We start from the raw sequence: 11,056 nt of genomic DNA, 5'->3' as shown, positions 1-11,056 counted from the left end.
GTAAATTTAAGTTTTTAAAGAAAAATTAGAGTTGAAAATTCAATTTCAAATTTTCTTCAATTTTCAACAATTGAATTTTCATCAATTTTCGACAATTGAATTATCATCTATTGAAAATACAATTATCAATTTTCCTCAATTTTCATAAATTTTCAAGAGTTGTAAATTTAAGTTTTTAAAGAAAAATTAGAGTTGAAAATTCAATTTCAAATTTTCTTCAATTTTCAACAATTGAATTTTCATCAATTTTCGACAATTGAATTTTCATCTATTGAAAATACAATTATCAATTTTCCTTCATTTACATAAATTTTCAAGAGTTGTAAATTTAAGTTTTTAAAGAAAAATTAGAGTTGAAAATTCAATTAAAAATTTTCTTTAATTTTCAACACTTGAATTTTCATCTATCGTAAATTCAATGATCAATTTTCTTCTCTTTTTAATTCAATCTGTTAAGAATTCAGGTATCTTCAATTTTCAACAATTGAATTTTAACCCGTCGAAAATTAAATTTTCAATTTTTTTTGTTCCATTTTCAACAGTTGAAAATAATATTTTCTTAAATTCTCAACATTTGTTAACTAAATTTCCTTAAAAAAATTACAGTTGAAAATTGAAATTTAGATTTTATTTAATTTTCAATAATTGAATTGTCAATTTTAAACTGTTGAAAATTAAAGAAAATTGATCATTAATTTTTTTAATTTTTAAATTTCGATATGTTGAAAATTCAATTTTCTTACATTTTAAATTTTCATCAATTTTCCACAATTGAATTTTTATCTATTGAAAATAAAATTATCAATTTTCCTCCATTTTCATAAATTTTCAACAGTTGTAAATTTAATTTTCTAATGAAGAATTAAAGTTGAGAATGCAATTTTAAATTTTCTTCAATTTTCATCCATCGAAAATTCAATTTTCTTCCATTTTCATAATTTGAAAATAAAATTTTCATAAATTTTCAACAATTGTAAATTTAATTTTGTTCCATTTTAAATTGTTGAAAATTAAAGACAATTTATTGAATTTATATATATATAATTTAATATAATATAATTTATTGAAAATACAATTATCAATTTTCTTCCATTTTCATAAATTTTCAACAGTTGTAAATTTAATTTTCCCAAGCAAATTTATAATTGGAAATTCAATTTTTAATTTTGTTTAGTCTTCAAAAATTTAATTTTCAACTGTTAAAAATAGAATAAAATCGATCATTAAATTTCAAACAGTTAAAATTGATCATTAAATTAAGAGCAGTTTAAATTTAATTTTCTTCAATTTTCAAAAATTGAATTTTTACCTATTGAAAATTCTATTTTGTTCCATTTTCAACAGTTGAAAATAAAATTGTCTTAAATTTTCAACAGCGAGAAATTTAATTTTCTAAAAAAAATACAGTTGAAAATTTTAATTTTAATTTTATTCAATTTTCAATAAATTCATTGTCAATTTAAACTGCTGAAATTGAAGAAAATTGATCATTGAATTTTAAGCAATTAAAAATTTCAATATTTTGAAAATTCAATTATCTTTAATTTGAAATTTTCCTAAATTCACAACAATTAAATTTTCACCTATTGAAAAGTAAATTATCGATTTTTTTCTATTTTTAATTCAATCGGTTGAAAATTGAATTTTCTTCAAATTTAAATGTTCCTTAATTTATAAACAATTAAATTTTCATCTAATGAAAATTCAATTACCAATTTTCTTCCATTTTCGGCAGTTACAAATAAAATTTTCTTAAATTTTCAACAATTTAATTTTAACCTGTTGAAAATTCAATTTTGTTCCATTTTCAACAGTTGAAAATAATATTGTCTTAAATTTTCAACAGTTGTGAATTGAATTTCCTAAAAAAAAAAAAATACAGTTGAAAATTAAAATTTTAATTTTGTTTAATTTTCAATAATTAAATTGTCAATTTTAAACTGTTGAAAATTAAAGAAAATTGATCATTAATTTCAAGAAAATAAAAATCTCGATATGTTGAAAATTCAATTTTCTTAAATTTTAAATATTCATTAATTTTCAACAATAGAATTTTCATCTATTGAAAATACAATTATCAATTATCCTCCATTTTCATAAATTTTAAACAGTTGTAAATTTAATTTTCTAAAGAAAAATTACAGTTGAAAATGCAATAATAAATTTTCTTCCATTTTCATCATTTGAAAATAAAATTTTCATAAATCTTCAAAAATTGTAAATTTAATTTTCGGAAGAAAAAAGTAGAGTTTAATATCCAATTTTTTTCATTTTCAAAAGCGAGAAATTCAATATCCTTCAAAAATTACAGTTGAAAATTTTAATTTTATTCAATTTTCAATAATTAAATTGTCAATCCTTCATCAAAAAGAAATACTTTTAGATAGAATTTCAACCTTAAACAGTAAAAAAAACATAATTTTGACGATTGGAAATTAAATACGAATTTTAACCTAACTTTTAGATCAGATTTTAAAATAATAAATATTTTATTTATAAATTAATAAACATTTACTGTGAGTTCATTTTTGCTTCAAAATAAGTCCATTTGAGTGTATAATCTTTTGAAAATCACAATAAAGAGAACAATCATTGTTTTTTTTCAGAAGAATATTTCTGTCAAAAAGTGTGTTTTTTCACTCTAAAATATGTAAATTTCATTAAAAACCCTTAGCTTCCAATAAATAATTATTTTTAATTCCAACAAACACTTTAAAACCCCCAAGAAAATCGTTACAACATTTTAATGCACGAATTAAAATGCATCTTTAAAATCGTACCCATTCTTTCTAGTTCGGATTTTTATCACCAGGTGGCGTATCTCAGTTTAACCATTCCCAATAGTAATAGTAAATTCTACATTACCCGGATTCATTGAATACATTATTGCTAAAAAAAATGTAACAAATAAACAGTTCTCCGAAAATTGGGTAAGTGATGAATATAAAATAAGCGGGCGCTAACGCGCGCACATAGTTGTCTGCTAACGGTATTAAATTCTCTTTAGGAAATATTTTGTGTAGAAAATATTTAGTGTCGGAAAAATATCATCAGTATATATTCTACAGAATATATATTTTGTGTAGAATAAATTTTTTGTAAATACAGAGTTTTCCCGATATGAATTAACGGCGCTTCTTGAAATTCTATAGAAAACGGGTTGTTTTTTTTTTTTTTTTTTGTTTTTTTTCTTACCTTTCGTCTTTCGCTTTGAGTTCTCTGCGCAAGCTTTTCACGTCTTGCTCGAGTTGAGCTCTGCGAGTTTTGCAAGCGTCGGTGCATTCCTGTCGAACTAGAGGAGGTGGAGGCGGTGGAATCGCGGAACGAGCTTCCTCAGCAGCTCGACGAGCTCTTCTCTCCGAAGCCAGGGAAACCTCGCAAGAGTTCCTCTGTCTTCGCTCGTCCGCGACTCGTTTTTCTAATGTCGACAGTGTCTGTCTGTCCATTTGACGAGCCGATACCAATCCATGCAACCTGGAAAATGCCGAGAATTCGTTCAAATCTCGACTGCAATTATCAGATTGGCCGTTTTAATAAACGAAAAAAATTCCTGGTTCTTTCCCGATTTGCAAATATTTTTTTACCGTCAATGACATTTTAAAAATCGAACACTAAATATAAAAATTGTTTCATCCGAAGGAATAAACACTGAACTGCAAATGCTTAAAAATTTATACGTATTAAATGGAAGCTACTAACACTTTTCAACTAAAAAATTTTTAATTAAATGCGGTTAAAACCGCTAAATTCAAAAGTATAAACTTTTACAGGTAATTTCCAGGTTTTTTTCTCCCGGTTCGCAAACATTTTTTAAGGTCAATGGAATTTAAAAAATCGAACTCTAAAGCCAAAAAATGTTCTATTTGAAGTAATAAAAACGGAGCTACAAATTAAAGCTTCAAAGTTTTATTTCAAAATCTTGAAGCATTTACATGTTGTTTTACATTTTTGCAAGTTTTTAATTATTTAACAATTTTTCAGAACTTCTAAACATCTTTTAAAATTATTCGAATGTTTCCCAACATTCTTTTTACATTTTTTTTTAAATCCTGTGAAATTGAACAAATTTCCTTAAAATTCTACAAATTCATTTTTTATAATTTTGCAAATCTTTTTAATTATTCTCTTCAAATTAATTTTCCGAAATAAAAATTCAATTTCAATTTTTCTATAAAATGTTTTTTCTAAATCTGAAACCTTTCAAAATGCCTAAAAAGCTTCTAATTTTTTTTTTCTTCGTCTGATAAAATCTATATTTAGTTTTAAATTAGGCCCTGGACTATTTGCCCTGAATTTTTTTACAAATAGCCGGATTGTGTTGGCACATTTAGAAATTTTGCTTAAATTATTTGAAATCATTTCAAATTTTAAATTAATTTTGAATTTTTTAAACTCATTTTAAATTAAAAGTTCGATATTTCTAAATATTAATAATTCTTTTTCTTGAGTGAAAAACTTCAAATTAAATTATTTAAAATTGGAATATTTTAGACTGAAATAATATTTTAATTTAATCAAATCCTTTGATTATAAATATATTATTTTGAAGTTATTTTAAAATTAAAAACAGTTTATTAATTTATAGTTTAGTCATTTATATCCAGCCTAAAAGATGAATTTACAACTAAAATAATAAATATTGAACTGGATACTTGAATTTTTAATATATTTTTTAGAAAATATGTGAATTTTCAATTAATTAGTTGAATTTTTAATTAAAAAATATCAATTTTCAACTAAATAACGAAACCGTTACATTTTTAATTAAAGAAATTAATTTTTCAACCAAACGGATGCATTTTTAACTAAAATGATGAATCTTCAACTGGTATAGTTTAATTTTATGCAAAAAATTTAAATTTTCAACCATAATGACTAATTTTCTACAAAAAGCCGAGTTTTTTACTAAATATATAAATTTTGAAACAAATAGTTTAATCTTTATATGCTAAATACAAATTTTCATCCAAAAAATCTATTTTTTTAACCGAAAATAGAATTGTTAAATTTTCCGTTTAAAATCTACTGCTTAACCAAAGAAAAAAATTTTTTTAAATAAAAGTATTTTGTTGTATTTTACTGATTTTATCCCCGGTTATTTCCCGGATCCTAAATGAATAATTTGAAATTAAAGGCAATTAAACTGCCAAATCAAAAATACTTCTTAAATTAAAAGTTATTCATATTTTAAATAGTTTAAAAATCCTCAAAATGCTTAAAATTCTTGAAAAATTTACATTTTATTTGACATTTTTCCAATTTTTTTATTATTTTAGATTTTTTTTGAGAACTTCTAAATACGTTTCAAAATTATTCACATTTTTTCTCAAAAATTTTTTTAAATCCTCCTAAATTGAAAAAATCTCCTTAAAATTTTTGATTAATTTTGAATTTTTCAAACAATTTGAATTACAAATTAAATTTTCTGAATGGAACAATTAAAGTTGTAATGTTCAACGTTTAGTTTGTTTGTTTCGGTTCGAATATTTAATTTATAATTACTGATTTTAAATTAAAAGTTTTAGTTTCAACGTTCAAATCTGGAAATTCTAAAATTGTGAGCTGATTCCAAATCATCTTCTAAAATTAATTATTATTTACTTTTTAAATCTTAAGGACAGTTCAATTTTATCAAAAAGCTTAGGCTTTAAACACTTCTAAATTTTAATTCTTATAAATTATTAAAACTGAATTATTAAAATTTACGTTTAAAAATTAAAAAATTTAAATGGAAAATTTTTTAAGTAAAAGATTTTCAAATTACACATAATAAACTGAATGATATTATAATTGAAAAAGATCACAATTTAACTAAATATTTAAAAAAAGGGTTGAAGTCCAAGAAAGTTGGACAGATTTTTTTTCCTCTAAAAATCTGTCAAATTCCCAGTCAAAAAATAAATTCAGTGTCATTTCCCGGGTTTTCCTGGTCTTAAAAAATTCCCGGTCCAGCGGCCACCCTGTTTTTATAAATTGTAGAGTTCAAATATTCAGATTTAGCTGCAAAAATATAAATCCACGTCATCATTTTTAATCCTCGAAATTGAAGAATCAATTAATGAATTTAAAAATCTTCAAAATTATACCATTTTAAGCAATTTTAAATTCTAATTCCAGTTTAGAATTAGTTAGAAATTAAAAATTCCTGGAATTTTAATTATTTTTGAAAAATTCTCTGTTCAAGTCCAGAACTTTTATTTTTTTCAAAATTTTTCTATTTCAGCTAATTGTTGGAATTAGATTTTTTTTGTAAAATTCCCTGTTCGAATTCATAATTTAAATTTTTCCGAAAATAACTCGTTTCAAAAAAGAATAAGAATTTTGTTTGAAAAATTCAATTTTCTATTTATAATATTAATATAATATTAGATAATATTTATTATTTTATATAAAATAAATAATTGTTATTCTCCTGGATAAATACAAAATTTTGAATCAAATAGCAGTTGAATTTTCAACCAAAAAAATATGCATTTTCAACAAAAAATTTAGTTTTTTTTTTTTATTAAATAGTTAAATTTCAAGTGCATAGTTTCATTGCTAACCAAACAATTGAACTTTCAACCAGAAAATATTCATTTAAAAAAAGTTGATTTTCAACCAAATATATTAATTTTTAACTAAATAATTAAATTTGCACCTGAAAAGTTAAATTTTCAACCAAAAAATATGCATTTTTAACAGAAATTTACTTTTTTTATTAAATTTTCAATCAATTATAAAAAACTATTTTTCTACAAAAAAAAAGATGACTTTTCCACAAAATAGTTGATTTTTCAACAAAATATTCGAATTTTCATCAAAATAATAAAAAATTTCAACCAAAAGATATGAATTCTGAATGAGAAATAAAATACTAAATTTCTCATTAAAAAAAACTTAACTTACACTAAAAATAGTTAGATTTTCTTTTTGGGTTCTATTAATTCAGTTCGCATTTAAGCAAATAACGAGAAAACTGGGATCTTTTTTAAAAATAGATGTAAAAAAAAGAGGAATTCGTTAAAAAGGGGCGACGAGAGAAAAGAAGAAAGAGTTTCCAGGTCTAAAATTACATTTAAAGGACAAAAATATGACAAAAAAGTCCTTAAAAATGAACTTACTTGCTCTGCAACTGGTCGTTGTCATGCTGCAGTTGTTGAAGCTCGCTTTTGGCTTGTCTTTCGCCGCTCATTAACGTATTAATTTGCGACCGAAGCTCCTGTTCAACTTGTCTGCTAGACTGTAAGTCTGACTTTAAACGTTTCACGTCCGCCTCAAGCTTTCGACAAATTAATAACCTAAAAATAGGAGGAACAATAGAATAAATTAAGAATAAAATTAAATAATTGAATTTTCAATCAAAAATATTACTTTCCTACCAAAATAGATAGAATTTTTAACCGAGAAAGACGAATTTTCAAGAAAAATTTACGTTTTCAAGTTAAAAAAATAATGTTTTGAAAAAATTTTACTTTTCAACCCGAAAAGATGAATTTATAAGAAAAAAAGTTCATTTTCAAACAAGATAGATGATTTTTTAATCAAACAGATGAATTTTCAAACCAAAAACCTTAATTTTCAAGAGAAAAAGTACATTTTTAACAAACAGTTGAATTTTCAACTAAGAAATAATTTTCTGCCAAGATAGAAAAAAAAAAATTTCACCAAATTGTTGAATTTCCAAGCCAAAGACTAATTATTTTGAAACTTGTTGAGTTTTCGACCAAAATATTAATTTTAAAACAAAGAGTTGAGTTTTCAAGCCTAAAAAGACGAATTTTCTACAAAACTTTTTTTTTTATTCTCAGAATACGAATTCAAAAAAAGACGTTAATTTTCAACCAAATGATTAAAAATTTCAAGCAAAAAAGACGAAATTTTATAAAAACAACTGAATTTTCAAACCAAAAATATTAATATTCAACAGAAAAGTACATTTTTAACAAAAAGTTGAGTTTTTAACAAGAAAATTAATTAAAAATAATAATAATAATACGTTTTAATCGAAAAGTTGAATTTTCAAATAAGTGAGCATTTTTTGTTAAGATAAAAAAACATTCCAGCAAATTGTTAAATTTCCAAGCCAAAAACGAATTATTTAAAAACGGGTGGAGTTTTCGAGCAAATTTTTTATTTTCAAATAAATTGTTGATTTTTCAAGACTCAAAAGACAAATTTTCTACAAAACAGATGAATTTTAAATCCGAAAATATGAATTTTTAACAAAAAGCTAATTTTCAACTAAGAAAGAATTTTAATTCAAGAAAAAAGAACACAAAAAATTGTTGAGTTTTTAAGAGAAAGACGTGTTCTACCAAACTTTTCAAATTTTGAGGCAAAACGACCAATTTTATACCAAAAACATTAGAATATTGAACCCAAAAATACAAATGTTAAAAAAAATGTTGAATCATCAACCAAAACAGATTATTTTATAACCACAGTTGCATTTTCATCCAAAAAATATGAACTTTTAAAAATAAAATTCTTTTGCAACCAAATAGTTCAATGTTCTAGTAAAATAGGGAAATTTTTTAAACCCCCAAAAAAATGAATTATCAACCAAGAAGATTAATTTCAGTTAGAAAAATAAGTTTAGGACCAAAATTAAAACGAATTTTCTACAAAACAGTTCAATTTTTAACCCTAAAATATAAATTTTCCACACAAAAGTAAATTGAAAACAAAACCAAATGAATTTTTAACGAAATAGTCGAATTTGCCAACAAAAATATGAATTTTCAAATAAAGTAAATAAATTTTACAACCCAACCATTTTTTTTTCGAAAAAAAAAAACAGTTGAATTTTTAACCCAAAAATATGAATTTTCAACAAAGAAGTTAATTTTAAACAAAATAGATGAATTTTCAACAAATTTTCCAGCCAAAAAGGCGACTTTTTAACGAAAAATATTCATTTTTTACCAAAAGACGAATTTTCAATCAAATAATTTATTGTTTGATAACAAAAAACTCAATTTTCAACTAAATTTATCAAAATACAATTTTTGTAATAAATCAGTTCAAAGTTCAACAAAAAAAAAGATAAATTCTCCAAAAAGCGAATGTTCAACGAAATAGTTTAATCATGAAAAAAAAATTAGTTTTTCAGTAACCAGTTGCGTTTTTAACCAAAACAAGATTAGATATCTCTCAAAATAGTGAACATTTGTAGAAAGAAATCGAATTTTCAAACCAAAAATATGAATTTTTAACCAAAAAAGTGAATTTTTAACCAAAGAGTTGACTGGAATAGTTAAATTTTATACAAAAAAAATATGAATTTTCAACCATAAAGATTAATTTTCTACAAAAAGGAGAATTTTTTTACAAAATAACATAAATTTTGAAACAAATAGTTTAATTCTTTAAATGATAAATATAAATTTTCTTCCGAAAAATATACTTTTTAAACCGAAAATAGAATGGTTACATTTTCTGTTTAAAATCTAATCGAAAATATTTCGGACTTTTTTTATATTTTTTAACTCTAACTACAATTTTCTTTTTAAAAAAATTAGTTGCAATTTGACTGATTTATCTGATTTTAAGCGAATTTAAATTTAATTTTCAACCAAAAAAGATAATTTTTTAATTGAAATGATGAAACTTAAAAAAAGGGTCATACAAATTGTTAAATTTTCAAGCCAAAAAGATTATTTGTATGCCAATAAAGACGAATTTTTAACTAAAAAGATAAACTTTCAACAAGAAATGGAAGTTACATTTTCAGGTAAAAAATTTAATAAAAAAAAAAAAAACAAATTTTCAATAAAAAGAAGTTCAATTTTCAGCCTAAAAGATGAATCTTCAAAGAGAAAAATTTATTTTTAACAAGATGGTTCAACTTTTACGTAAGTAATTGAATTTTTAATTTAAAAAACTCATTTTCAACCACAAAAAAAAACGAATTTTCAATCAAACGTTTCGATTTTTAACACAAGAGATCAATTTTTTAAGAAAAAAAAATTAGTTTTTAACCAAGTAGTTAAATTTCCAACCAACGAAATGAATTTTGAACAAAAATAATTCATCTTTAACTTGAATAGTTTAATATATTTATTTTAAAAAAAAAATTAATTTTCAGCCAAAAAAATGAATTTTTAACTAAAATGATGAATTCTTCATAACGAAGAAAATTATGTTTTTATAAATTGGTTCAACCTTCACCAAAACAATATAATTTTCTACCAAAAAAGATGAATTTAAGAACATAATTTTGTAACATTTTTAACTTAAAACCTTTTATAAATGAAATAAAATAATTTAAAATTCAATTTAAAAAGTTTCAAATTTATTATCCTTGGCAGGTCATATTCACATTTTATGAACTAAAAATATTTTTTTTTTAAATCCAAACTCTTCGATATCCAACGCTTTTAAATTTTAATTCTTTTAAAAATTCTTTAAATTAAAAAGTACACATAAAACTAAAAACTAAAAAATATTTAAATATCAAATTCTGTGTAGGAAATATTCTCTATAGAAAAATTTGTCCATTGTTTGATATAAATAATCAATAAATAATGATAAAATTATACCAAACTGAGATAATCTGAAAAATCAACTCAAAAAACAAAAAAGAAAAACTTATGAAAATAATAAAAAAATTGAATTAAACTGCAATCAGAAGTATAATTCCCGGATTTTAAATTAAATTCGCTCTCCTGACTGAATTTCAAAAATTTTACCATTATTTAAATCTCACCTCTGGCAATATTCGTCCTGTTGCTTTTGGTTTTCCGATATGACGTCGCTCGTGATTTTCGACTGACGACCCTTGCGTTCTCGCTGGTTATTCGTCGCCGAGGAATCTCGACTTTCCTTCACGTTGTTCCATTTTCCCGTGGTCGAGCCATTCGACTGTGTTTTCACAGACGTGTGTCCCGAACCTCCCTTCACCGATTTGTCCTTCTCGACTTCATTTACATCGAAGTCATTAACAGAGCTGCACAGTCCATAACATAGAATCTGCTCAGAAAGTTGGCTAAATCTGACGCAAGGCTACTAAATTTTATTCCTCAAAAATTCTAACTGATAACGAGATACTCTAGTTTTTTTTTTTTTTTTTTTT

The 11,056-nt window shown here is 23.1% G+C and overlaps 1 protein-coding gene across 2 annotated transcripts in view; it reads right to left on the bottom strand.

The window, feature by feature from the left end:
* Nucleotides 1–11,056, bottom strand: part of LOC117180103 (macoilin) — a 61,636-nt gene that overhangs the window by 12,350 nt on the left and 38,230 nt on the right. For both annotated transcript variants that reach the window (XM_033372429.1, XM_033372430.1), the window contains exons 8-10: nucleotides 10,691–10,930; nucleotides 7,104–7,280; nucleotides 3,196–3,474 (exon numbers count right to left, since the gene is read on the bottom strand). In XM_033372429.1, coding sequence (XP_033228320.1) covers nucleotides 3,196–3,474; nucleotides 7,104–7,280; nucleotides 10,691–10,930 — 696 coding nt within the window. The remainder of the gene's footprint in view (nucleotides 1–3,195; nucleotides 3,475–7,103; nucleotides 7,281–10,690; nucleotides 10,931–11,056) is intronic.

This window comes from Belonocnema kinseyi, chromosome 9 (assembly GCF_010883055.1).
Source record: "Belonocnema kinseyi isolate 2016_QV_RU_SX_M_011 chromosome 9, B_treatae_v1, whole genome shotgun sequence".
Taxonomy (NCBI): Eukaryota; Metazoa; Arthropoda; class Insecta; order Hymenoptera; family Cynipidae; genus Belonocnema; species Belonocnema kinseyi.
The sequence above is the reverse complement of the archived record's forward strand: the minus strand, read 5'-3'. Positions and strand labels throughout refer to the sequence as shown.